Source organism: Eremothecium gossypii, chromosome III (genome assembly GCF_000091025.4).
Source record: "Eremothecium gossypii ATCC 10895 chromosome III, complete sequence".
Classification (NCBI taxonomy): Eukaryota; Fungi; Ascomycota; class Saccharomycetes; order Saccharomycetales; family Saccharomycetaceae; genus Eremothecium; species Eremothecium gossypii.
In genome coordinates, this window is record NC_005784.3 from 758,036 (window position 1) to 784,281 (window position 26,246).

The following is a 26,246-nucleotide window of genomic DNA, read 5'->3' on the forward strand; positions in this document are numbered from 1 at the left end:
TGAAGATAATAGTGATACCCTTATAATCTATATAAATACTTCATTCATAACTAGGAAGCGGACGACTATTTTTCGAAGAGCCTGGGTTCTAAAGTGTACCTTCTGCTAGAATCCATTGCCTTTTGGCTTTCGTGAATGGATCCTAATGTCATATCAGCGCTATGCTCGCATATATCCATGGTCAGTCGTCTGAGTGACCTAAGCGAGCTAATAGTTTGCGGAACAGGCATTTTAGTTAACGGCTGGTCAGGGACGGGCATAGGAGTCGTTGGAGTTTGAGCGCTCATATCGCCACATGGTGTTGGGAAGTTACTGAATTTGCCGGTAGATGGAGACAAGTTTTCATTGCCGCTGTACGCTTCGTCTAAAAGTTGTCTTCCATGTGAGCATAGACTTAGCGGCCGTTGTGGCATATACAATGGCGGCAACTCATTAATGGCCGAATTTAACTCGTGTTCAATCGGAACACTGGTACGAACATTAGCATCTGGCTTGTTAATATTGCCTAACACATCGAACGTACGGCCGATTGATGCAATTTGTTCTTGGAGTATTTCGTCTTGTGTTTGGGATATTTGCATAATATTGTCCCTATGCTCCTGAGAAACATAGTTTACTAGCGTCCCGATCTCTGACCTTAATCTATCGGCATGGTTATTCGTATTGTTTATCACTGACCGTAACTCGCGACGCTGGTCATCCGATACACCCAAAGCCTTTTGATTGATATCTTGGACACCCAAACCAATTAGATTGCAAGCTTTTGATGTGATATCTTGAAGTTTAGGTGTTAATTCTTCACGAATAGCTTCGCTAATTCTAGTTTCTACAGCAGTAAACTCATCTCCGAATCGTCTGGAGTCGCATATCGGACTTATATCCATCTGAAACTCTTGTAGATCGTTCTTCATCGAAAAGGTAGCTGATGAAACAGTATTCTCTATAGAGTTCACCCCGCCGATTGCACTGTCATAGAGTCTTCCCACCGCGTATGAAGACATCTTCGACATGCCATTGTTTGAATGAGAAAGTAAGCCTTTTACTTTGCTTACAATACTTTCTTCAAAGTTTTTCTGCCTCAGTTCTGTTTCTACCATCTGCTTCATTAGAAAATCATAACTGGCTTTCATAGACTCCTGGATGTTCTGCCTTTCTTTGCCAACAATTTTTTGTAACTGTTCTTCCATTGTCTGGGCAATATCGAAATGTTCCCGTTTCTGTGATTCCAAATCGGCCTCCAACTCCTTTTTATGTGAAATCAACCCATCTTTTGTACACTGCACCACGTTTAACATAGAAGATGCCTTCATGTCCAAATCCCGAACCATCTCCTGCAAAGTCGAATTTAGTTCTTGTTTCATACTCTCCACGTATTTCTGTAGCTTTCCATGAAGCGCCTGACACTCTTTTTCTAACAAGGAAGCACAACTAGAAGTAAGGTCAGTGGTCTCCAACTTCATATTTGAAACATGTTCATCCATTGTCCTTACAAGATTCTCACACGTTGCCTTAATAATATCTGTCACTTCTTCAAATTTCTCATCTACAAAGCTGAGATCGACATCCAACTGACTCTCCTCTGTAGTACGCCCAACTTGGGTCAGTTTCTCTTGGAGTTCCTCAAAAACGCCGCCAAGTACAGTTTTGAAGCGGTCACTGTAAGCTTGTAGCACGTTTCTGATCGATATTAGGGACGTTATTTCCCTGGAAATTATAAGGTTGCATGTTTCAATATGGTCCACCTTTGCAAGCAAATCTTCGTGGATATTGCCGCGATTGTCATTGATGTCTTCTAAAAGCTTCATGTTATTGTTGTGAATCCCAATCATAGTATGTTCGTAGTCTTCGAGTTTGGAATGGATCCCGTTGATGTAAATAGTTAAATCTTTACTCTGTTCCAGATATTTCCGATTGGCCACATCTAGCTCTTTGATTTGCCCATCCTTTTCTTTGATCAACTTTGTCTGTTCCAAAAACTTTTCCTTAAGTCGGCGGAGTTGTTCCTGCAGATTGTCAATTTTGGCTTGTTGCTCTTCGACTAAGATACTATTACTTTCGTAAGTTTCAAACTTTTCTTGTGTGATGTATATACCTTCCTTCGAGTGGCTAGCCCTTAATTCCTTCCTTAGTCGCTCGATCTCCTGTATATATTCAATAATGCATGACTCCTTTGCCATCAATTGATTTACCTGGGGAGTGTTTTTGATCGACTTCGCTCGCGTCGCGTACTCCAAGGTGCTCACTGTCTCTTCCATCGATATCTTCGCAGGAGAGATGGTGGCAATGATACATGTCTTGGTTTTGCCGCCCAATGAGTCCTGCAACAAACGAGTCAATTTCGATTCCCGGTAGGGAATATGCTGTGAGTGGTCCACTAAAGCGTTGATGACTCTGCCTAGCGTCAATAGGGATTTGTTAATCAGACCGGCTTCCTGGGCGCGTTTGTTTTCTGCTCCCGAGCGGTTAATGTTCTCTGACCCAGCCAAGTCGACAAGATTCAATTTGCCAACCTTTACGTACTGTTCGCCAGATATTGGATGTATCTTCGTCACGTTAGTGGTGATGGTGAATATAGTATGAGATCGCGATGATAGGTCATTGCACTTTGTAGCCGCTACCTTACGCTTTAGCGAGCCATCCATCAACAATTTAAGGCCTTCTTGCGCAGATCGGATATACATTTCTTCCATGCCCTTGACAAAAATAGAATAGCCGTTAGGACTAGTCCTGTCAGTCTTTAAGCTGTCATATATCCGTATCGATTCTGGAGGAGCCATTCCATTGAAATTGTGATCCTCCAAAGAAACATCCTTGTCGTCTACCAATAGGTCGCGAAGCTTCTCGTTGTACAACTCGAGAAAGGAGACTTTAACCGAGTAGTCTTCGCTTACTTCTCGAAGCTCGCGAAACAGCTCTACTAAAACGCGCGGAATAATGCCAGCATGCTCGCTCAAGAGAACAAAATTGGGATCGTCTTCGGAGGACCCCATCATTGTAATGTCGCCGCTCATCGTGTATGTCTTCCCTGTTCCGGTTTGCCCGTATGCAAACACTGTACAGTTGTAGCCCTCAATCATCTCGTTGATGTACGCCCGCGCCACCTGATTAAACATCGACTCCTGATCGCTCTCCACCCCGAACACCCGATCAAATGTGTACGTCTTGTTGCTGCCCGTCCCGGGGTTTGTGAGGATCACCTCCCGCCCGTTGTTTCCCAATGTCGAGATCACTACGCTCGACTTTTCGCGGATCTCGCGCTCGTTGCGCGACCTGCACCGCACATACACCTTGATGTTGTATTCCGGCTCGCCCTCGCTCTGCTGGCTTGAACGCACGCGCTTCTGTGTCGTTGTGGGCATGGTCGATGACCTCGACCGCGCGAGCGGCTTAGATTGCGGCGCGCTCATCGCACCGCTTGAATTTCTCTTCATTAACTTCTCCGCCTGCTCCAGCATCAAATCCTCTCCACTACTTTCCGTATCCGTGGCACTTGGCAGACTGGCCTTGTTGTTCAGAGCTTTGCCGCCGTGGTTGCACTTGTGACTGTTGATTTGTACTGAGGGAGTCCTGCGTAACCGCGCGAGTCATGTCACTCTATACGATGACGCTTACGCGTCCCGCTCGACGCGTCCAGAAAGCGCCGCTGCCAGGGCGTAAAGCCTGAGATAGCGGTTGTATGACGCACTTGTTACAGCTGCGGTAACATGTTAGCCGCGGCCGGAACGGAGTTCTCTTCCAAAGAGGACGGGCACGTGATTGCCTGTCGTGGAAAAGGAACCTACGACTTCAAGCCTACCTACCACTAAGGATTTTAGAAAGTGTTCGAGCAATAAGCCCACTAGGGATAATGTTACTAATGCCCCTTTGACCACGGTATTGTCGCGTAAATGACGCAGGATCGGATGGGGGTGAGCATCCTCGTAAGCGTTTACATGAAGCAGCACACTTCTTGCTCTTCTCATAACCGAATATTTAAAGACAGGTTAACGGACCTAAATGCAAAAGATAGTTAACAACTAAGGGGTCACGCCGGCAGAAGACGTTTTAATCCGCACGACTGTTCTGGCTAACTAGTAATTAATAGTTAGTATTCGCTCTACCAAAATTACAATCACGTGATTAGTTTCGCTATCCGTGCCACCGCACACCTCATTACGAAAATTTGGGTGCCCATGTGAAGCGGTTACCCGGATCTGGTGACAGCAGTTTTTCGGTGCGAGCAGCATGCTGGGTGCAAGCAGGCGCCCATCTTCTCTGCTACCAACGGTGTGACGGGAACTGCTTCCAGTAGACCAAGGTATTTATCATCGCCTCAGGTGAGAGACCGAGCAATAGATATAGAGCACATATGTCTTGGGACGACGAGGAGTTTGAGGTGAGAACTTCGACGAAGGACCAACCGATGGTTGTGTCCTGGGATGACGAGTTCAACAACGACGATGACGATGCGCTATTAGAGTCATGGGATGCAGAGGAGGTCCCAAAGCAAAAGCAAAAGCCCAAGGCAGCACCCAAGGCAGCTAAGAAGGTCGACAAGAAGGGCGAAACCGTGCTGCTGGAGATCGACACTCTCGATGAGAAGACGCGCAAGGAGCTTTTGAAGAAGGCCGAGCTCAACTCGGACCTGAACAACGCTGCAGCGCTATTTGATGGGCTTGGTGTTGCAGAAGAACATCCGCGTGCCCGCGCGCTGCGCCAGGAGGAGGAACTAGCTGCGCTGAGCCGTCCCGCTGCCTTAACGAAGCAGACTCCTTTCGAGAGCCACCCTCTCTTCTCAGAAGCGGAAACCAAGTCCGACTTCCAGGATTTGCGGAAGGCATTGTCTACTGCGATTGCAGGCATGGCTGAGAAGTCATCACTAAACTATTCGGGCGCGCTTGCCATCGATTTGATCCGTGACGTCGCGAAACCATTGTCGATTGAATCCATCAGACAAACGGTCGCGACCCTGAACGTGCTGATCAAAGAAAAGGAGAGACAAGAAAGACAGGCACGTCTTGCCAAAGTTAAGGGCGGCACTGCCACCGGTGGTGCAGGCAAAAAGAAGGCAAAGGCTGCAAGACCTAACTTGGGCGGTGCATTCAAAAAAGACCAGGAGTTTTCCTTGGAAGACAACTCTGAATTTGCAGACTTTGGCGATGATGACTTCATGTAAAAGTCTGCAGCATATGAGGCTTCCCTGTGGAGATTTTCATACATCGATGTTGATGCAGGTGCACCAGGTGAGCCTTGAATATATATAATAACCGTTGTTAGATCACTAAGACATCGTTATAAATATACACACACCTAACACTTCCACTTGCAGAACTTCGTACCAATCCACTTCGCATGATCATATTTGGGATCATGGAGAAAGCAACCGTTATTCATGCATGTAATGCCTATGCTGAGACTACTTCAGAAGGACCTGTCCCACTGCCCGCCGATAATTCTATTTCCTTTTTTCTTCTTATCAGTTCGATATAGTTGCATGGCACATAGCCTACATCTCCCTTCTTCGTCCTCACTTTCCACCATTGAGACTCTTTGCCAGTGGGATCCTGCCGGGATATGATCGCCATCAAGTCTCCCTTCTTCAGGGCGCATTCTATGCGTGGATTCTCCGGGGTAAAGTCGTAAATGGCCCTCGCGAATTCCAAACTATTAAGATCTAGCGATTGTGGTTGGTGTGGTGTAGCAATCCGTCCTCTATTCTGCATTTCTTGCAGCTTCATAATAAATTTATTGAGTAACCAAGGGAAGCCGAAAACAGCTGCAAAGAATAAGAAAAGTGGCTTCCAGGCTATTCTTGCACGCTTGCGTTCACCGGTGGAACCTGCACTGTTTTTGCCTGATCTGAACTGGTCAAATTCTTGTAGCATCTTACCTTTGTCTCCAGAAGCAGGCGGCAACTGCTTCTTCGGAGCGACGCCCATTCTGCCACCGGTCAATTTGAAAAGAACCCTTTTCAAGAACTTTATCATGGCAAATATACCGAAAAATGAACCCAGCATTTCTTTCACATATTGGAACTGCTCTGCCACAGATACCATTGTGAGAAAGGAGTTATGCGTCGCCATGTAGGTCGCTTCCAGCATCTGCGCAAAGCCGGCCACGGCCCCGATCAAGTTTTCAATCAAATGGAATGTAGCCTGCGTCGACTCGGCGATACCGCCGTTGTTATTCATGCCGTTCGCGCCCATACCATACATTCCGCCGTAGCCACCGCCGTACATCGAACCATATCCGCCGTAACCGTTCCCAAATCCGCCGCCGTACATCGAGCCGAACCCCCCTCCGCCGTACATAGAGTTTCCATATAGGCCCCCGGACCCATACATCGACCCTCCGTATGGCGTACTGTTCATTCCGAACTGACTGTTCATCGACTTGTAGCCTGACTCATCGCCAAGGCCTGCAGGTTTCGTCGGAAGATCCGGCGTGTGTCCGTAATCGCCGCTCCCGCCTCCCAACGAAGACGCAGCAGTTACTGATGTTGGTATCACTGTGTTGCTTTCATCCATCGTCCCCGAGCTGCTGGTAGCAGATGACATGTTGGCGGTTTCCCATGGTTTTGGTCTAGGCTTGCTGGCTGACATTGTACTGGAAAACTGTTTGACTCCCGTCCTGCAGTATTTCTCCTCTAGTCAGTAAACCCGTTGCAACTCCGATTCCGTACTGACCCAAGGATAAAGTCTTCACCGTACCAGCTATCTTAAGTAGAAAACTTGAGTCGGCTTCGGATAAAGTTTTCATCATTAAAAGCCCCTCCCCGCTTCAATTTTCGGATTCTGAAATATTTTGTTACGTAATGTACAGATGTAATATCTGAACTCGGAAGTCAGGTAGCATCGCGCAGCACCGGGCCAACGAGTGCAGCATTTTATGCCATGAACGATAGATAATCTATCCGATGAGAACCTTTAAAAACGGAGTTCAGTTATCTTTATATAATAAAACAATGCCTACATCTGAACATCGCCTGAGACAAGTGGACATAATGTACAGTCATGATAATAATTACAATTCGTTCTCTTGCTTAATTAGCTCAGTCGTAGAGCATGGCGTATATTACCATAGCTCCAAAATGTCTGTTGATTTCTCGTCTCGCGAAAGCCATAATAGTCCTGCGGCTTACGTGTGCAAGCGGCACGGGCGGCTGCGGGAGCAAGTGCATGTGCGGCGGACCACAGCTACTCAACGATGGAGAGATTCAAATGCAACCCCCGGTTACGCGCTCGATAGGACCTGCCTCTGCTAGGCTGCTCATCCACGGGATTCGACTCTTTTTTGTCGGCTGGGGCGTGCTCTGCGCCCTCGGGCTGCCCGCACACAGAAGCTGCGGCTACATCGTCGTTGGCAATTGCTTCTAGCTGTTCGTCGTTCAATAGAGCGACCTTGTGGCGTAAGGGCCCATACCCGTCATAGGTCGTTAATGCATAAATGGTACGTTTGTACCCCTGTATCTTTCGTTCGAGCGCCTTCAAACTGCGCTCTGCGTCTTGGTTGTAATTATTCCGCCCTTCGCGGGCTTCATGTAATGCGTCGAGTAGTAGCTTATCTTGGATCGCAGAGTGCTCCATGGAATGTTTCAATTTGTCGTTTTGCAGCTGTAGCTCCTCTATCTGCACTTCTAGTCTTTTGACCTTCAGTTCAAAGCGCTCAGTCTGTAGGCTAAGGCTCGGTCCTTTGAGAGGCTCGAACTGAAGGCCGTCCGACGACATCCGGTGCCCTTGGTTTATTTCATCCTGGTAGTCCATCCAGAACCGGTCCTCCATGGTAGCCGATAGCACGCTATCTCTATGTTTGTTGTTGCTCATAACGAACCCATTCTCGTCGACAGCATATGCAAGGTTTGCGGAGGAAGAAGATGATACTGGTGAGGCTGATGGAAACTGGTATACACTGCCCGATGGGGGCTGCGAGATAGAGCCTGTGGGTGGCTGGAGACTGTCTGGCTCAAACAAAGTTTTCCCACTAAGACAACTGATCACTGACAGCTCCCTAGCATGCTTGCTTTTGCTGCCGTTGCCCACTTTCGGTGTGTGTGTACTGGAGTGCTTGGCTGCTGAGCCTTTATTATAGGAGTTGAAGGCCGACGGCCGCGCCTGTCCTGTCTTGCCCGAGGCCTCTGCCACCTGCGCCCCATCTCCGGCTTGCTCCCAGGCGGACGTGCCCTCAAGAGGGGCCTCATGGGCGAGCTCGCGCGGCATGGTAGGCACCGCGGACGACGTAAGCGCAGAAGCCACTGTCACCGCGCCATCCTTCGGAATGGAGTTCCTGGTCTTGAAGAGCTGATCTCGCCATCCAGCCTTCACATTCATGTACTCGGGACGCAACATCTTGGGCACCTGGCTCATCATGGACGTCCGCATCGGCGACCCCACCCGGAATAGCGACTGTGCAGGTAGCCGGAGAGACGACACAGGGCTCCCCGCACTTGCACTGCCCCCGCCCGGCGTGAGCTCCGCTAACTTCGACAAAGACGTCTCATACCGCTGCGAGCCCCGCCGCTCGTCGAGCTGCAGCAGCGCCGGCGCACCCAGCCCCCCATGGCCATCCACTGGCGCCAGCACGGGCGATAACCCTGGCGAGAGCGGCACGCCCCCGATAGTGATGCTTGTTATACCCATATATCTTGTGTGCAGCGCTGTGGCACGCCACTGTCTGCTTGCCTCCAGAGTCCCTGTCCGCTCAACTCTCTGAATCCGCTGGCTCCGCAACTGATTCCAAACTCTGTGCGTTCTGACTGAGTCCTGTGTTCCAGCAACCTCGCCTCCGCGTCCTGAAGTAGTGTAACGGCCTCCAAAAATTTCCTGCTCAATATGTTTTATGTGTCACTGCCTGTGTCGGTCCTTGTCCACAAGATTTAGTAACCACTGCTGATCCCTGCTGTGATGTTTGGCCCGCACCTAATAATAATAATAATACCTATTTATTTCCTGCCCGCCATTCAATTTGAACAAGGCCAATTGCAACGTAATGAAAGGTTGGTATTGCTATCGTTAAACCAACTATATTATCCTGCTTTTACAGCTATATGTGCTTTGTATTTCGAAAACTGCTTTGTGTGTACCTATTTCCCAAAAAAGACAAACGACTGCCGTTTTCGGAAAGCTGGTATTTAGACTTCGTGACGAATGAAAACAGATGGCTACGGCTATACAACGCTCGAGCTAGTAGCGGCTGTGCCTCGAACGATGCATTAACAAAACTGTCCGCTGGCAAACAAGCCCCCTTTGCTCGGGCCCGCGGCATTGTGAAAGCAAGTGAGCTGTAGTTTCGGACATAAAAACTCACAATTAGCAGAGCAGAAACTCGCGATAGACAGGGTTACCGGTTTCTTCTTGGTAGGCGTAGCCGAGCCCGCTCAGGAACGCATCGAAGGCCGAGTATTCGTCAGAAGGGACTGCGATGCCTACAAGTACGCGGCCCACGTCCGCGCCGTGGTTGCGGTAATGGAACAGCGTGATGTTCCAGGAGGAGTCGAGACCAGCGAGGAAGTTGGTCAGCGCGCCAGGCCGCTCGGGGAACTCGAAGGCAAAGAGCCGCTCGTTCGGGACACGGGCGGCACCGCCGACGAGGTAGCGCGCGTGGGACTTGGCGAGCTCGTTCGCGGAAATATCGCGGGCATCGAAGCCGAGCGCGCGAAGACGAGTGAGAACGTCGGGCACCTCGGCGGCAGGGTCGGCCACGCTAAAAGAGGTGTAGATACAGGCCCGGGCGGTGCCGTCTTGGTTGCGGCGAGCATGCTCATTGTAGCGGTAGGAGAACTCTGTTACGGCGCGGGGGTGGATGATCTGGTTCATGCGCTTAAAGGAGCCAGGCACGTCCGGGATAGTGACGGCCAGGAACACCTCCTTGCCTTCGCCTAGCACCGCGCGCTCGCTGACGAAGCGTAAGCGGTCGAAATTCATGTTCGCGCCCGATAGCACGGGGACATAGGTGTGGCGACTGTTCTCGGCGTCTTGATGGCTGGCTATGTACTTCTTTAGACCTGCAACCCCCAGCGCGCCGGAAGGCTCAACAATCGCTCTTGTGTCCTCGAATATATCCTTGATTGCGGCGCAAAGCTCGTCCGTGTTGACCAGCACCACCTCATCGACAACATCGCGTGCTACACGGAACGTTTCCTCGCCCATCATTCGCACGGACGTGCCATCTGCGAAACAGCCGACCGCAGGCAGCATTGTGCGGCGTCCCTGCTTCAGAGCGGTGTGCAGAGTGGGGGCGTCATGCGTCTCGACACCTATGATTTTGATATGTGGCGCAATCCGTTTCAGGTACGACCCAATGCCGGCTATCAGACCCCCTCCGCCCACGCCGCAGAACACCGCGCCAATCTGACTGGCATTGTGCACTTGCCGGAGAATTTCCGTTGCGATGGTTCCCTGGCCAGCAATGACATATGGGTGGTCAAAGGGGGGTATATCGGTGAGCTTGTGAAGCTGCGCAAGCCGGGCACACTCGGCTTTCGCCTCATCGAAGTCTTTCCCGTACAATACTACCTCCGCCCCCATCGCTGCGACACTGTTGTATTTGATAGACGGCGTCGAAGTGGGCATCACAATCATTGCTCGTATACCCAATTCCCGTGCGGAGAACGCAACACCCTGCGCGTGGTTTCCCGCAGAGCACGCGATGACACCTGCGCTCTTCTGGTATTCGTCTAGGTTGGATATCATATTATACGCGCCTCGTAGTTTGAATGAGAACACAGGCAGCAGGTCTTCACGCTTCAGGCACACATTTGTATCCAGCTTGGCCGAGAGCAGTTTCGCTTCAGACATAGGCGATTCCTCGATAACATCGTAAACTGAGGAGCGCAGTATCATCCGCACATAATCCGGCGTATTGTCTGGAAGTAGTTCTTGTGGTTTCAACTGAGTGTAAAGTTTATGTAACGTGCCGGAGTACCTCCGGCCCGTTCTTAAAGCGGAACTCACAAGGTTGCCGCTGCGTCTTCCGCAGGCATTGAAAACCATCTTAGACGTGGGATCATAGCCCAGACTCCAATTACATCTGCCTCGTTAGCAACGCTTTTATGTACTTCTGCCGCGGGACTGACTCATTGGACATCTCGTGGCCGATTCGCGGAATAGGTCCTTAACGTCCTATTCGGCATCACGTTACTCAAATATTACACATCACGTGACAACGAACCGAGAGCAGGATCCTCAATAATAGAGGTCTTGGTTAGAGTATCACTCCACTTCTGATGTCCGCAAGCCTTTTCGGTTTTATGGCCTTGCTACTTTCTGTTGGCAAAGGCGTTCTTTAAGGATCACATGATGCGCGCCGCTTAAATTATCATCTCATCGCGTATTGAGCCTAGACAGTAGCTAACTGAAGACCCGGTTAAAGCTATGCAAGGCGGCCCAGGCGGTTTTAGATTGGTCCTGAAGCGATCACTGTTCACGCCTGCGAAGGGTGCGTCAGCACTTATCAAGCAAGGGAACACGCACGAGCTGCTACAGGGCCTGGGGTACATACGGCAGAGCCAGTCGGGCTTGGTACATTGGCTTCCTCTCGGACTACGATGTCTACGGAACGTGGAGAATATCGTACGGAAACGGATGGATGAGTGCGGTGGTCAGGAATTGCAGCTGAGTACGCTGTCGCCAGAGACACTGTGGCAACGGACCGGGCGGTGGGAGAACAAGGAACTGTTCAAATTGCGCGATGCGAAGGGGAGGAACTACTGCCTTTCAGCCACCTGCGAGGAAGATGTGACCTGGCTGATGAGTGAATGTCTGGAGTCGTACAAGGACTTGCCCTCCCTGGTGTACCAGATAGGAACGAAGTACCGTGATGAGTTGCGGCCTCGCGGAGGCCTGCTACGGAGCCGCGAGTTCTTGATGAAGGATGCCTATTCGTTCCATGCGGACTCGCAAGACGCCATGCAAATGTTCCACAAGATGAAGCAGGTGTACGACCAGATTTTTACGGACCTGAAGGTTCCATTTAAAAGCGCTGCGGCAGACTGCGGCAGCATCGGCGGCGAGCTGTCGCGGGAATATCACTATATCCATGAGAAGGGCGAGGACGTCCTTTACAGCTGCAATTCTTGCAGACAGGTATCTAATGTGGAGATGTGTGCAAGCATTCCAACAGAACCCGGGCAGCACACTGGCGCAGTCGCAGTCGCGTACGCGCTCAACCAGGTGCACGACACACTGCTGTGCTTATACTACCCTGCCAACCGCACGCTGAACTGGAACTTGGCACTCAGCGTGATGGACAACGATATAGACATGACGCTTGCCAATGTGGGGAACGATCGCGTGCTGGAGCTGTTCTTGGAACAAAATACGGATCCAATGTTTTCGAGCGTTGTCCGCGTGATGGACTCGAGACTCAACTCCCGGTCGCAATTCCCTGATTTCCCCCTGCAGACGTACCTGAAAAGTAACTTCTCGCAGCTCAGTGGCCACAGCCTCGTCCATGCCACGCAAGGCGAGCTTTGCGGCGATTGTGGAAAGGGCACTCTCGACGCCCGCAACAGCATTGAGGTTGGACATTGCTTCTATCTGGGGCGTACGTACAGCGAGGCATTGGGCGCCGCCGTGCGCATGCGCACCAACGAGACAACCACCCTTGAGATGGGCTGCTATGGCATTGGCATCAGTCGTCTCGTGGGCGCCATCGCAGACGTAACTCGCGACAGTCAGGGCCTGTGTTGGCCTAGTTGCGTAGCGCCCTATAAAGTTTCACTGAACTACGCGGGTGAGGACGAGAACGTGCGCACTGTACGCAGCCTACTCAGCCTCGAGCCGTATGAAAGCCCTGCCGGCACCAGCCTGGGCGCCAGCCTCCAGCTCTCGCAGCAGCTCGGTATCCCACTTAGCGTGATTGTCGGCAAAAAATCCTGGCCGCACGTGGAGATCGAGGTCCGCGGCAGGCGTTTCTCCGACACCTGGCGTGACGAGCACCGGAAGCTCCACGAGCACTACGGCTGGCGCGCCGTGCCCGCCGCCGACGGCGCGCGCGAGAAGCACTATTGCCTGCCCGAGCACCTCGACGCCGTGATCGCCGTCTTGCTCCGCGACCTCTGACTGCCTGGAAAACGCACACTTTACCTACATACGCATGTCAATTCTATGCTCGATATATGTACAGTTGTATCTAGACGCTCCCCTAGAAGAGCTTCCCCGACACCTTGGCAATCACATGCAGCGCGATCACCGAGAAGATAAAACCCACAGCCAAGAAGAGCACCACTAGCGGATCTACCCGGAGCCCGTTCGCCTCATCGGTGTACAGCTTCAGAATGCTGTTCGAGGAGCCGCCGAAGCCCGCTTGCCGCGTCGACGTCGGCGTCTGCTTCTGCTGCTTCTCCTTCGCAGACTGTGCGGCTCTTCTCTTCTGCAGCGTCCGCTGCCCGCCTGGTGGAACTGCAGTACTAGACATGATATATCCTGCTTGCTAGCTCACTGAACACTGCTGCAACCCAACGATCGATAAGTAGTCGTCCACCTGTGGTGAGTTCCTTGGGCTGGGGCAGCCCGGTGGCCATAACTTTTCGTGACCTGGCCTGTGCGTTGTCCGGGTAACAGATCATCACTCCGCACGAGATCTAAAGGCCGGGTAACAATTTTGCTCTCCGCACATGGACGGTTACCCGGCTTTATGCGGTGATGTCGGACGGTTTCGTTTTTGCCACTCAAGAAGAAAGTTTTACTTCGCTCGAGTGTTCAGAACAAGAGAAACATAAGCAACGGGCATCCAAAAGGCATCCACTGCATACCAGCGGCCACTGCGAAACGTTCAGAAATTGGCGTTCGGATCTGGTGTTTTTTCCTGCGAAATTGGTATAACAGGTGACTATTTTTGAAGTTTTTTCAGAAGACATCACTGCGCTGCGTTGAGAAAAAGCCGCTTCGTAGGGACAGCAGGAGATTGAAGTTCACTGGGGCGTGTTATTATTGAGTTTGGAAGTCGATATGCTTACTTCGAGGACGATGGTGACGGGCGCGACGGAGACGCAAAGGCCAGGCTGCGTGGTGGCGGGGCCTGGCGCGGAGGGCGAATCCGAGAACGACGGGGACGATGCCGGCGCGGCGCCACAGGGCGAGGACGTGATCCCCACGGCGATTGTGATCAAGAACATCCCGTTTGCGATCAAGAAGGAGCAGCTCCTGGAGGTGATTGCGAAGATGGACCTTCCGTTACCGTATGCGTTCAACTACCACTTTGACAACGGCGTATTCCGCGGGCTCGCGTTTGCGAACTTCACGACGACAGAAGAGACGATGCAGGTGGTGCAACACTTGAACGGCAAGGAGATTGGGGGCCGGCGCTTGCGGGTGGAGTACAAGAAGATGCTTCCGCAGGCGGAGCGCGAGCGCATCGAGCGCGAGAAGCGCGAGAAACGCGGACAGTTGGAGGAGCAGCACCGCTCGGTCTCCAACGTCTCGCTACAGTCCATGGGGAAGATGCCGTCTACAAATGTGCTAGCGCCGGGGCCTTCGAGCTCGCAGATTTTCAGCAACTTTGTGAACGGCCCGGGCGCAGGGGGCGTCTCCTCGCAGGCCGTGGGCCCTGCGCCGCTGTCCTCGCAGATGCTTTCGGCGCAGAGCACCGCGCACTCTGTCGGCCTTCCCAAGCCGCAGTCTTTATCTTCTGAGCGGTACTATGCGCCGCTGCCTGCGACCAGCAACCTGCTGCTAGCGCCGCAGCAGCTAGATTTCAACGACCCGGACGTTTTGGAAATATACTCGCAGCTTCTTTTGTTCAAAGATAGAGAAAGACAGTACCACGAATTGGCGTATCCGCTCGGACTATCCGCTGCACAGAAGCGGATCATCAACGTATTGTGTTCCTTCTTGGGCTTGGTGGAGGTATACGATCCGAGCTTCATCCTCATCAGGCGCAAGGTGCTAGACCACGCAACCCTGCAGTCACATCTGCAGCAACAAGGCCAGGCTACCGCAGCACAGCCACTACAGGCACACTCCACAGGCGACTCGCTCCAGCGCTCCCAGTCGTACACCAGCGTCCTTCAGGTGCATGCGGCGGCCACCGTTGCGGCCGCGCAACAACAGCAGCGCCAGTCGCAGGTCTCGTCCCAGCAAATGCAGTCGCAGCAAGTGATGCAGCAGCCGCCTCAGTCGCCCGGCCAGGTCCTCTTACACCCGATTGCCTCCTACGACGGGATATCGTCTGCCCAGCAGCAGCAGCAACAGCTCCTGCGCTCCCAGGGCACCACCCCCTCGTTGCTCCAGAACAGGATCCCCTCGGGCTACGCGACCACACACACGCCGTCCTCGTCCTTGTTGCGTCAGCACGGCGTCTCGCCGCCCCAGAACCAAGTCCCCATGAACTCCTCCACCTCCACCAGCCGCATGGCCAACCTATTGTACAATAATGCCAGCGCGCTCTCGCAGCCTAACACTCCTTCCTTGGCCAACGATAGCCGCTTTCACCCCCCTGGCTTGCAGCCTCCGGACAGCGGCACCTCGTGTACCACGCCCTCCAACAGCGCCACTGTCGCCACCGGCGCCACCGCGCCCCTGGCACCCCAACATACCAATGGCAGCGTCCACTCCAACTATTCCGTCCACTCCATTCATGACTACGTCCCCATATCCTCTGCCGGCAACGAAATCAACGCATTGGAGGAGGGCTTGACCCGCAGCTTGAGCGGCTTGGACATCGGCAAACGTAACGTCTGGGGCTAACCGAATAACGAATCTTACTATTAATGACAGCCATTACTACGAAAGACCTACGATTATGATATTACATGTGTGATATGAATTTAATGAATCTGGCCATCATATCCCACTGTCCTTCTGTTTCTGCTTCCGGGCCTCGGCCGTTTTTCTTCGTGCGCTTTCATCTCGCATCTCGATACGACACTGCCACATGAAGCATATGACCTGTATATGAAATAACTCACTGATTATCTTCATTAGTACCATAGAATTTGTATGTAATCCACATCTAAAACCTTAATAGTTTTTATCTATAAATCACGAATATTCTTCTGAACCCAGTATGCGTACGTATTTGGTGATATTTTGTTCTTACGGTCGATACAAGTCGCGTGTTGAGCCAAAGCAGCGTCAATAGTCACAGTGAGAGGCAATTAGAGGGCGTACGAGAGGCCAGTAAGCAGTTGATGGTGGTATAGTGTAGTTAAAATGACGATTAGTGCTGACTCTCAGGCAAAGAAGAGCAAGATGCTCGATGGGCTCGATATCAAGGACATCATACAAGGTGATGAGCAAGACGGCGCAGGAAACGGCGGCAGCAGACGCGTACACAGGCCGCGCGATGGGAATGGGCCGGACTACCGCATACACAAACCCATGGCGGCGGTAGGGTGGCTACAGGGACGGATTCCGTCGGATGTGGCGGAGTGGGGGCGGTGGAACGCACACGTAGATTTTCCGGATGGCACGAAGAACAAGGTGAGGATACGATACGACCCGCGCAAGCTGTACGACTTCCGGCGGGTGCTGCGGGCGTCGGCGGCGGAGACGGGGCCACCGCCGCACCTGGACTTTGAGATCTACGAGACCGAGAATCTGCTGAACATGCTGGACAACGAGTCGTACCCGTACCGCGGGGCGATTGCCAACAAGAAGGACTACTCGACCAGCAAGACGACGCCGACGCTGCGCGATCGCCAGTTTTTTCAGAAGCTGCTGTTTCAGAGCGCGAACGCGGCGCGCACCAACGGGAACACGTTACTATCTTTCACAGAGGAAGAGCCCAAAGGCAGGCCGAGCAAGGCCGAGCGGGCGCACAAGGTTTCGTACATCTATTTCAATGACCACGAGATCAAAACGTGGTATACAGCGCCGTATCCTGAAGAATATAGCAAAAACAGAATTCTCTACATTTGCGATTCGTGTCTGAAGTACATGAACTCGAAATATATATACTACCGACACAAGCTGAAATGTTCGATGATGCACCCACCTGGCAATGAAATCTACAGGGATGGCAAAATCTCGATATGGGAGATCGACGGCCGGGAACAGGTAATATATTGCCAGAACTTGTGTTTACTTGCCAAGCTTTTCTTGAACTCCAAGACGCTTTACTATGATGTCGAGCCGTTTGTGTTTTACCTGCTAACGGAGAACGTTAAGACAGGCCAAGGCTTAAAATTCAACGTCGTGGGGTACTTTTCAAAGGAGAAGTTGAACACAACCGATTATAACCTGAGTTGCATTCTGGTGCTTCCGACGCACCAGCGGTTAGGTTATGGCCATCTATTAATGGACTTTTCGTACCTGCTATCTCGAAGAGAGTTCAAATGGGGCACCCCAGAGAAGCCGCTTAGCGATCTCGGGCTGCTCTCATACCGGAACTATTGGAAGATCAAGATGGCACAAGTCCTGCGAAGCTTGAAACCGATAATAGCGAAGTCGACTTATTTTTGCATTTCTTTGGAGGATATCGCCAATTTGACGGGGATGACACCAACCGATGTCATATTCGGTCTGGAACAGTTGGGGTGCTTCTACAGATACTCATCTATTGACGGGAGAAAATACGCCATAAGAATAGACAGCTGGGATGAGATAGAACATATTTACCAGCAATGGGAATCCAAGGCATACATCACTTTGGACCCAGATAAGCTGATCTGGCGCCCGCTAATCTTCGGACCCTCCTGTGGGATAAACGCTGTAGGAACCATGGTGGAAACTAGCACAGGCGCACACAGAAATACTGGTGCTGTGGGCTCCAGTCAAGGGACCGATTTATTCAAGAACAGTATATCTGTTTTGGTTAACTTTATGCATGATGATATTTCAGATTCCAGGACCATGGAAAAAATGGCATGGGACAAAATTGTAGCACAACAGAAGAATGCGCGTGAGGTCCAGAAGGATGCAACAGATCCTGCCATTCTGGAGTTGGCGTACGTGCACCCTTCTTTCACAAATGGCAGCACAGCGGAATATGGGGTCAAACCTGTAAGAAGAAACCCGCCTGCGATTCGCGAAACCCCGAAGGTAGGCTCACCTGCAACGCCGGAGGAGAGGGATGATATGACACCCTTAGAGGACGTGTATGAGGATTCATTTGATCAGACACACCTCAGCGACCAGGATGACGAATACACGGATCAGGGAGAAGAGGAGGACGATGAAGAGGAGGACGATGAAGAGGACGATGGAATGAATGTCGGCCGATTTAACAGCAACGCATTACCCAGTAGGGCGTACTCGAGACGAAGTGCTTCAGAGCATTCCAATAATCGAACAAGGTCGTCACGTCACCAGCAGTCTGTACCACATGTGGAATCAGACGATGACGAAGATCTTGAAGAACATTGGGTGGACGCACTAGAAACTGTTTCGAGAACAAGGAGGATATTGCGAAACCGCACAGCTTAGTGCATGGAGGCCGAGCATGCCCACACCATGCGCTGGCTTATCACATCTGCATATGTTTTGAACTGACACTAGGAACATCACGATAAGGGGGTATGCGCCTGCTGACCGGAACAACTAGTCTTAAAATTTATGATACATAAATAGGCAACTAGTGCTATTGGACGGGAACAGTGTATATATAAACAGGCCTTGAAGTATAAAAAGCAAAGAAGTAAATGGATTTCTTTTGATGAAATGTGCCACTACTCAGCAGTATTCTTCCTCTTCTTGATATTACGATTATCATCTTAGTTGTCTATCTTGGTCAGGGGCAGACCACATATATGCATGTAGCTCTTGTTCTCTGTACAGCAAATAGGTCTGGGAAGTAGTGATAGAAGATGCGGGTGGTCCAATTCAATGGTTAGTTTAGCTAAGTCAAATAATGATACAGACGATAATACATTTCCAGAAGTACTTTATCTTTTCATTTTTGGGCAGTGATTCATTTACATCGAGTCATAACAGGACGATTCAAAGCAAAGGTAACTATAGTACATTCTTGAAAATGCTATTTAGGCTTGGCAGTGGAGTTGCAGCAGCCTGTGGATGATGGTGACTGTGATGGATGAGGATGTTATGATATTCGTCCCCAGTCGACACAGACTGGAGTTTCACTTCGGGACCCACGTGCGCAGTATGAGTGTTGACAGAATTGAAGTTTAACGCCTTGCCTTCAGCAGCCTGAGGAGGAACAATGGTGTTCGATCTAGTGGTTCCGTCGCTTGTAGTTGGGGAGGTCTCTTTGCTCTTGTTGAAGAAAATGGGCGACTGCCGCTGTTCCTTCTTCGCGGACGAAGCACTGGATAAGTTAGAAGAGTGGTTGTAGTCAACAGGGGTCCGGTCCTTGAACTCTTCGTGCCGGTCGTCTTCGTCCTCTTCAATGGCCGTGTCTTCATTGAAAGAGCGCTCCCTCGCGGCGCGGAACGGTGACGCAGATGGGGACATGGTCACAGCCGCATTAACCACCGGTGAAATGGAGTCAATCCGCCACTGTATCTCTTCATCTGAGCGGTGGGGCAAAAGAATCGAGAGCTCGTCGAGTGACAAGCGGTGTTCCTGCCGGGCCTGGAGTAGCCGGTCCTCCTCTTCGGACCACGGTTGCTGCAACGCCGTGGGCATCGGCCCAGCCGCACCATGCTGGAGGAAATGTCCGTGACGTGGCAGATCGGTGAAGTTGTGCGAGAACGATCCTCGGCGGGGGATGTAGACTGCAGAGCCCCGACGCGAAGTTGCGTTCGACGTGTTTGTGTTGAAGGATTCCCGCCGACCGGGGAACAGGGCGCTCACCGAGGTGGGCGCCGCCACCAGCGACGACCGGCGCGTCGGAGTAGTAGATAGCTGCGTGACCGACAGCCTCCGATCCAGCTGGAACGACGACCGCCGGGTCCGTGACGAGAACGAGTCCTTGCGTGCCTTCGAGTTCGCGAACGTCGTGTTCAGCGCGGCCACCAGGCTCGGCGGCGCGCCTGCCGCCGCCTGCGCCTGCGACTGCTGGACCACCGACCCCCGCCGCGACCGAATAACGATCTTCGGGATCAGCCCGATGTTCTCCTCATCCGCTGCCCGCGCGTTCTCGCGCGGCCCCAGCGCCGTCGAGTTGAACGACGCCGCCCGCGGCTTCACAAACTTGCCCTCGCGCGCAAACGCCGCCTGTAGCAGCCCCTCCTCCTCCTCCTCTGCCCGCGCCCCGGTCTTCAGGCTTCCCGATTTCAACCGCCGCCACCGAAACTGGCATGCGTTCGGCGTCCTGCTCTGGAAGTACTGCGCGATCTCTTTCCACCCAAGCTTCTTGACCTCCTTCAAGTGCCGCAAGAGCACGTCGTCCTGCGGGTCCCATGACGAGGGGTTCCGCGCGCTGCCTGTCATCGCTTTCGTGCTCGTCATCTGCTCTGCCTTACGAGACTGTGCTTCTGTGCTGTGTCTACTGTCCTGTTCAAGCTACGGTGTCGCTCTTGGTGAAATCACGATGCTCATCTCGGAGGCCGTCGTGGTCGAGGCCGAGACCGACGCTCCTCCGGAACAAAGAACTGCGACAAGATCTCACCATGGCTGGGTGTGGAGCTTCTGTGCTGTATGAGCAAAATTTTCCAAAAAGAAAGCTGACCGTCTGCGCCTGGCGGCGCGCGGTGTGGCACGGCTGGCGCGATGAGCTCGGCACCGGAATGCCGGTAACGGACAGGCAAGCGGAGTATATAAGCGCGGGTAGCGGACGAGCGGGCGAGGAGAGTGTGCGATGAGCAAACTGCGTTACTATGACATAGCCGTGAACCTGGCGGACCCGATGTTCCAGGGCGTCTACCGGGGCAAGGCGCGGCACGGTGGAGACTTGGCAGCAGTGCTCGAGCGCTGTCGTGGTGCACGGGTTGATGTGCTTCTGGCGACAGGCTCGTCGCTGGCGGAGAGCGCCCACACACGCGCGCTGGTGCGGGAATACGCGGGTAATGGCCCACGGCTGCTGTACACGGCGGGTGTACACCCATGCTGTGCGGATGAGCTTGCGCGGCCCGGGGCGCTGGCGGAACTGCGGCAGCTGTGGGCAGAGTGCGCTGGAGACGAGACGTTCCGGGCGCTAGGGGAGATGGGGCTGGACTACGACCGGCTGGAGCACGCTGGGCGGCCCGCGCAGCTGCGCGCGTTCGAGGCGCAGCTACGGCTGAGCTGCGAGTTTGCGGCGGTGCCGCTGTTTCTGCACATGCGTGCGAGCTGCGCGGATTTCATCGAGATGATGGGCCGGTTCGTGCGCGGGTTTACAAGCGCGGACGAGCTCGACGAGGAGCTGCGGGCCGCGGGCGCGCGCGGCGCGAACGCGAGCGGCCGGACTGAGTACCGGTTTGCGGCGGAGCGCAAAATGGTGGTGCATTCGTTCACGGGGACGGCAGCCGAGCTGGACGCGCTACTGGCGCTGTCACCGCACGTATACATAGGGCTCAACGGAGCGTCGCTGCGGACCGCGGAGGGTCTGGAAAACGCGCGGCGCCTGCCGCTACAGCGGCTGCTGCTGGAGACCGACGCGCCGTGGTGCGAGATCCGGCGCACGCACGCGGCACACGAGCTGATAGCCGAGGGCGGCCCGGAGGCGTGGCGCGAGGCTTACCCGGACTTGACCGAGTGGTACGAGAGCGTCCGGGCGGAGCGCTTGGACCGGGTGCCCGAGGGCGAACGCGCGCACACCATGGTGCGGTCGCGCAACGAGCCGTGCGCAATAGGGCAAGTGGCGGTGGCGGTGGCGCGCGCGCGCGGCGTTTTAGTGACCGAGGTGGCCGAAGCGGCGTGGCAAACTGCATGCGCGGTGTACGGATCGTGACGCTGTAGATTCTAATGTACAATAGTTAAGCTAGATATGTAAGAGAAACAGTAGCTCGAAGTTGCCTCGCGGCGGGTCGAGGGCCTGCTCGGGGGCGGTCACTCCTGGATCTCCTCCAGCTTTTTCCCGTCCTGCTCCTCGCTCACGTTATCCTCAGCGTCGGCGCGCTGCGCAGGGCGCGCAACGATGCCACCCGTAGCACCGACTAGCGAAGCCAAGACTTCCGACAGCGCGGAGCCGTGAATGTACGAGGTATTGTTGCCGCCCTGTGTGATCTGGATGCCGCCAGCGTTGATGAGCTCTTCGAGCGAATAGAGGTGTTGGCGGCCGTCGGCAGGGTTGGCGCCATCCTCTTCGTCGGGATCCTCGCGCGTAGTCGCGTGCATTGGGGGAAGGCTGCCGCTACCACGGTTGCGCTCCTCCGGACGCTTAGTTGAGATGTCAAAGAGGTTGTCGTCGTCCTCGTTGATAAAATCGTAGTGGTATGAGAAGACCTTGCGGCGCTGCGCCTCAAAGGAAAGCAGACCCTGGTATTTCTTGGCGCGCATTCTCTCGAACCACTGGTCCTCGGTCTCGTTTTCCCGCAGAAGGGCGACAACGATGAAACTCATGTTGTCACAGCCAATGCCGGTCCCCTCGGTGGTTGGTGAGCAACACACGTCTATCACGCGCGACGCGATGTCCTGCAAGCCCATGCCTTGTTGAATGCCGTAGTGGATTAGGTCCACGCACTCCTGGCTTGAAAGACAGTCCCAGATCCCGTCGCAGGCCAGGATCACAAATTCGTCTTTCTCGTAGTCTAGCTTATGCTCTAGCACGTCTGGTACACATGTGACAATCTGCTCGTGCGGAGCCAGGTTTGGGTTTGACTTGAACTCAAAGTCCCCAATCGCGCGCGAAAGCGCCAAGTTACCATTGACCCTGTCCATTTCCACAAATCCATCTGCCGCCATGATCCGCGACTGTTCTGAGCGCAATGTCGGCTTGTGGTCAAACGAGAGCGCCTTCGCGTTCTTGTCGGTTGACAACACCGTGCGCGAGTCGCCCGAGTTCGCGCACACAAGCAGCTGCTGCTTGTGTGACACCAGCAACGTGGTGGCTGTGCAGCCGCTATGGTCATTGGCCAGCACTGGGTCCTTCAGTAACTCCTCGTCCGCCGCGATGAACGCCGCCACCAGTGCCCGCGCAAAGTTCGGCGCGTCGCCGCCAAAGTCCTTCTGCTGCTGCAGTATCCGCGAGAATTGCTCCCCGCAGAACTGAGCCACCGACGCCCCCCCGTGCCCGTCAAACACGCAGTAGTATGCGATGTGGTCATCCGAGCCCTCCGGGCTGATGTCCAGGTCCACGATGTGCGAGTCCTCCATCGACATCCGCCACCCCTGCATCGCGCACATCCCGTAGGCCGTCAGCGCATCCCCACTGCGCCCTTGCTCCTTGTCTATAACTGGGTTCGACAGTATCTGGCCCATCCTTCCTCGTCGCGTCTGTAGTTATCCGCTGTAGTCTGCTCGCTCCTCCGCGCCTGTCCGTGCTGTGTACCTTCAGCCTTGCACTATCCGCGCCTCGGAACCCTGCTCGCTCGGTTCTGATGTCTTAACGAGAGCTGAACCCACCAGACGCCTGCTAGCAACTGGTCCTGAGCCCGCAAATAAATAGATAAACATAACGGGGAAGGCTTTTTGCCCCCTCACCGGCTGCCCCAAGGCGGTCGGTTGACGCTGATCGGATCTGGAAAATTTTGCAGGTCGCGCCGCACGGATCACGTGATCATAAATTGCTGATTCAGCCGCTGGACCTGGGCGGCTAGCACAGCCGCCTACGCAGGCGCTGTCCCCGGCTGCCGGCCAGCGCGCAAGCCACAAACCGCCGCCCGGGCGCGCCAGGCCACCGGCGTGACCAGCGGACACCGCAGCAAATCAGACCGCACGGCGACTGCACTGCCGCGCCTGGCAGCAGCACCCCGTTTGCGGTGCCGGAGCAGGCTGAGTCACATCCAGCTGGGGTCGGCCGCCAGAGCCCAGCTGACAGCGCTCGCGGAGCAGCACCGCCACAGCAACAGCGTGGCACGCACCGTGTATGTCATAGCGATACCGCAGCGCGCGTGTTCCTTCCCGTCTGTCTATTCGCTTCCCCCTCCCGTAATTATTATCTAAGTCGCCGTCGTATCCTCTGCCGGGTTCCTGCGATACGCGGGTTGCCCCCAGACAGGACATCGTATATTGGATTACTTCATGCAAATTATTTAAGCGCTGTGAGTCGCCGCCGGAACGCCGTGGACCACCGTTGTCCCGGGTCTTTGGCCACAGACCTATTTACTGCGATTGCGCCACCGTGGTTCTCATTACCCTACCGGTCGGCAGTCAATGGGGCCGCATTTGCCTGTTGGGACGGCCGGTTGGGTCACGTGACTGCACGACTGCAACCGGTCCGGGCTGCGCAAGTCTCCGGCGCGGCGTGGCACTATAGTCACGTGACTACACGTGGCGGATCCTTGGCGTCCTTAGTGACATGGTGCCGCCGCTGGCCTGCCGCGGCGGTCGGAGCAAGCATAAAGGAGAAATCACAGGTAGCAAACGGTATGCTGGTCATTAGCAAGTGAGAAAGCTGCATACCACGGATACCGGGTCCCACTACTCACCCAGCCATCGATTCTCTACAAAGTGAGGAACTCTTCGCAATCGCTAACAGGGGATCGTGCACCTCAAAAGCTCAGAAAAGGCGTGGCTCTCTGGCAGGACAATTTAAAGAGTGGGATGCCTGAAACGAGGGGATCGTTTCCACTCGAGAAACTACCAGATGAGCTAGTGAAGGAGGTGTTCTCGCACCTGCCACAGAGCGAGCGGCTCAAATTGTGCTATTTGAATTGGCGGTGCCACAGGCTGGCCATGCAGTTGCTATACAGTCGAATATACCTAAACGATTCTAATGTGGTGAAAAGTGATTATGTTGATTTGGCAATCAACTGGACGTTTCTATACATACCATCGTTTCTGAAGGAGGAGGAGTCGCGGGCCGTGGCCAACGAGAAGCTGAAGAAGTTGATCTGCACGTTCCAGACGAACCCGGACACACTGAATCTGGTGCAATGGGTGCGCATCAATTGGGATTTGAATCCGGTGCTGCAGAAATCCATTCTGTCCCTACTTTGCAATAAGTCGCGCTCTCTACAGCGCCTCGAAAACGTCACGGACCCGAACTGCAACGACATAGTGGCCTTCGGCTATATGTCGAGGCGTAATCTGACCAGCTTAGACATGGCGCCTCCAAATTCTCTCCCCGAGCGTCCTGTGTGCTCCACATATATACCAGCCCTGGCGCGGTACCTGCGTCAGCGCATTTCCTGCAAACTATCGCACATGACGCTTTTTATGGATCCAGTACAGCTGTTCAACTGTATATACCCGCTGGAATACAAGTTGCAAATTCGAGATTTGAAGTTGCACTGGCGGAGAGAATTCTACCCGGTGGGTGAGTTTCAGGTCAGGCGCAATTCGCCATTACAGAAGTTATCCGAAATATTCGACTTGCGCGCGCTGAAGGTGCTGACGATCATATCTTGGAACGAGTCACTTTCCAAAAGGGAGCTTGAGATGTTGCAAGAATTTGAGGAATTCACCAACATTGAGGATCTATCATTGATATCGGTTGCCCAGGACACCTTAGTGCTCATGAGCTTGTTCAATAAGCTCGTGAACCTTAAACGCCTAAAGATGGACTTTTTGGAGAATTATGTGCCACAAGCCACGAAGCCGGAAATTTTCTTATCCATCTTGATCAGCTGCAAGAAATTGCAGTTCCTCGATATCCGATTTGAGGGCCTAGATTCTCCCATTATTTCCATGGAACATGAGAAATATCAAGTTTTGCGTAATTGTCCGTGTGCCAAGTGCGAGAAAACACATGATGAAATTATTAATAAAAAGATATTCCATTTCCCAGACGATAAAAAATTCAAAGATATGGATGAGTTTATGGCAAAAGACATTTTTGCCATGATGAGATATCAATCCCTACTCCCATATTCAAAGGCATGTGACTCCTACCCAAGTGTTCGAACCCAACCCATGAATATGGACCAGTTTGTCCAAATCATGAATGAGAGCATGCTGCTATATCGGAAGTCCAGGGGGCAATTAAAGGATCACCCCTTGGATGCAGAAGAACTAGATCTATCCGAGGCTCTGGACCTGCTTCCACACGCTCCTTTCACCAGGCAAGATGTGATTGACTGTTTCCATACTCTAATACATCATTACCAGCGGACCTACGTTACCTTACTATCGGAATTCCCGGAGTTGAGATTCTTAATGCTGAATGATATTCCGACAATTATAGTTGAGGAGATCTCCGAGCGAATTCCCCATCCGGTGTTTTTCCACGAGGGCTATTTTTCAAATCTGCACGGCTGGACCTATAGATTTAAATGGCGTAACAATGACGATAACAAGGATGTCATGACAGTAAACAGGCAAATAACGCTTTGCTGAGGTCAGGTGCCAGGTTGTCTCAGCTTGTTTCCTTTCCACTATTGTGTGAGTTATCTTCATTTTATATTAGGT

At 53.1% G+C, this 26,246-nt stretch overlaps 13 protein-coding genes across 13 annotated transcripts; 6 read left to right on the forward strand and 7 right to left on the reverse strand.

Annotated features, from left to right (window-relative positions):
• Window positions 1-65: 65 nt before the first annotated feature.
• Window positions 66-3,455, reverse strand: KIP1 (Kip1p; the record flags this gene model as incomplete). Its single annotated transcript, NM_208983.1, has 1 exon — window positions 66-3,455. The coding sequence occupies one exon, from the start codon at window positions 3,453-3,455 to the stop codon at window positions 66-68; it is 3,390 nt and encodes a 1,129-aa protein (NP_983630.1).
• An 893-nt stretch (window positions 3,456-4,348) lies between these two features.
• On the forward strand, window positions 4,349-5,155 carry HCR1 (translation initiation factor eIF3 core subunit j; the record flags this gene model as incomplete). The annotated part of the gene is made up of 1 exon (NM_208984.1): window positions 4,349-5,155. One exon carries the CDS (start codon window positions 4,349-4,351, stop codon window positions 5,153-5,155), a length of 807 nt encoding a protein of 268 aa, NP_983631.1.
• Window positions 5,156-5,384: 229 nt separating this feature from the next.
• On the reverse strand, window positions 5,385-6,581 carry PEX13 (peroxin PEX13; the record flags this gene model as incomplete). Its single annotated transcript, NM_208985.1, has 1 exon — window positions 5,385-6,581. The coding sequence occupies one exon, from the start codon at window positions 6,579-6,581 to the stop codon at window positions 5,385-5,387; it is 1,197 nt and encodes a 398-aa protein (NP_983632.1).
• A 594-nt stretch (window positions 6,582-7,175) lies between these two features.
• On the reverse strand, window positions 7,176-8,615 carry MMR1 (Mmr1p; the record flags this gene model as incomplete). Its single annotated transcript, NM_208986.1, has 1 exon — window positions 7,176-8,615. One exon carries the CDS (start codon window positions 8,613-8,615, stop codon window positions 7,176-7,178), a length of 1,440 nt encoding a protein of 479 aa, NP_983633.1.
• A 669-nt stretch (window positions 8,616-9,284) lies between these two features.
• ILV1 (threonine ammonia-lyase ILV1) lies at window positions 9,285-10,967 on the reverse strand (the record flags this gene model as incomplete). The annotated part of the gene is made up of 1 exon (NM_208987.1): window positions 9,285-10,967. One exon carries the CDS (start codon window positions 10,965-10,967, stop codon window positions 9,285-9,287), a length of 1,683 nt encoding a protein of 560 aa, NP_983634.1.
• A 381-nt stretch (window positions 10,968-11,348) lies between these two features.
• On the forward strand, window positions 11,349-13,037 carry AIM10 (putative proline--tRNA ligase AIM10; the record flags this gene model as incomplete). Its single annotated transcript, NM_208988.1, has 1 exon — window positions 11,349-13,037. The coding sequence occupies one exon, from the start codon at window positions 11,349-11,351 to the stop codon at window positions 13,035-13,037; it is 1,689 nt and encodes a 562-aa protein (NP_983635.1).
• Window positions 13,038-13,119: 82 nt separating this feature from the next.
• Window positions 13,120-13,392, reverse strand: SBH1 (Arf family guanine nucleotide exchange factor SBH1; the record flags this gene model as incomplete). The annotated part of the gene is made up of 1 exon (NM_208989.1): window positions 13,120-13,392. The coding sequence occupies one exon, from the start codon at window positions 13,390-13,392 to the stop codon at window positions 13,120-13,122; it is 273 nt and encodes a 90-aa protein (NP_983636.1).
• A 533-nt stretch (window positions 13,393-13,925) lies between these two features.
• Window positions 13,926-15,662, forward strand: PIN4 (Pin4p; the record flags this gene model as incomplete). Its single annotated transcript, NM_208990.2, has 1 exon — window positions 13,926-15,662. The coding sequence occupies one exon, from the start codon at window positions 13,926-13,928 to the stop codon at window positions 15,660-15,662; it is 1,737 nt and encodes a 578-aa protein (NP_983637.1).
• A 465-nt stretch (window positions 15,663-16,127) lies between these two features.
• On the forward strand, window positions 16,128-18,341 carry SAS3 (histone acetyltransferase; the record flags this gene model as incomplete). The annotated part of the gene is made up of 1 exon (NM_208991.2): window positions 16,128-18,341. The coding sequence occupies one exon, from the start codon at window positions 16,128-16,130 to the stop codon at window positions 18,339-18,341; it is 2,214 nt and encodes a 737-aa protein (NP_983638.2).
• Window positions 18,342-18,869: 528 nt separating this feature from the next.
• TOD6 (Tod6p) lies at window positions 18,870-20,267 on the reverse strand (the record flags this gene model as incomplete). The annotated part of the gene is made up of 1 exon (NM_208992.2): window positions 18,870-20,267. One exon carries the CDS (start codon window positions 20,265-20,267, stop codon window positions 18,870-18,872), a length of 1,398 nt encoding a protein of 465 aa, NP_983639.2.
• Window positions 20,268-20,616: 349 nt separating this feature from the next.
• On the forward strand, window positions 20,617-21,687 carry AGOS_ACR238W (3'-5'-exodeoxyribonuclease; the record flags this gene model as incomplete). Its single annotated transcript, NM_208993.1, has 1 exon — window positions 20,617-21,687. The coding sequence occupies one exon, from the start codon at window positions 20,617-20,619 to the stop codon at window positions 21,685-21,687; it is 1,071 nt and encodes a 356-aa protein (NP_983640.1).
• Window positions 21,688-21,785: 98 nt separating this feature from the next.
• On the reverse strand, window positions 21,786-23,156 carry AGOS_ACR239C (PP2C family serine/threonine-protein phosphatase; the record flags this gene model as incomplete). Its single annotated transcript, NM_208994.1, has 1 exon — window positions 21,786-23,156. One exon carries the CDS (start codon window positions 23,154-23,156, stop codon window positions 21,786-21,788), a length of 1,371 nt encoding a protein of 456 aa, NP_983641.1.
• A 1,284-nt stretch (window positions 23,157-24,440) lies between these two features.
• DAS1 (SCF ubiquitin ligase complex subunit DAS1) lies at window positions 24,441-26,174 on the forward strand (the record flags this gene model as incomplete). Its single annotated transcript, NM_208995.1, has 1 exon — window positions 24,441-26,174. The coding sequence occupies one exon, from the start codon at window positions 24,441-24,443 to the stop codon at window positions 26,172-26,174; it is 1,734 nt and encodes a 577-aa protein (NP_983642.1).
• Between the last annotated feature and the right edge of the window lie 72 nt (window positions 26,175-26,246).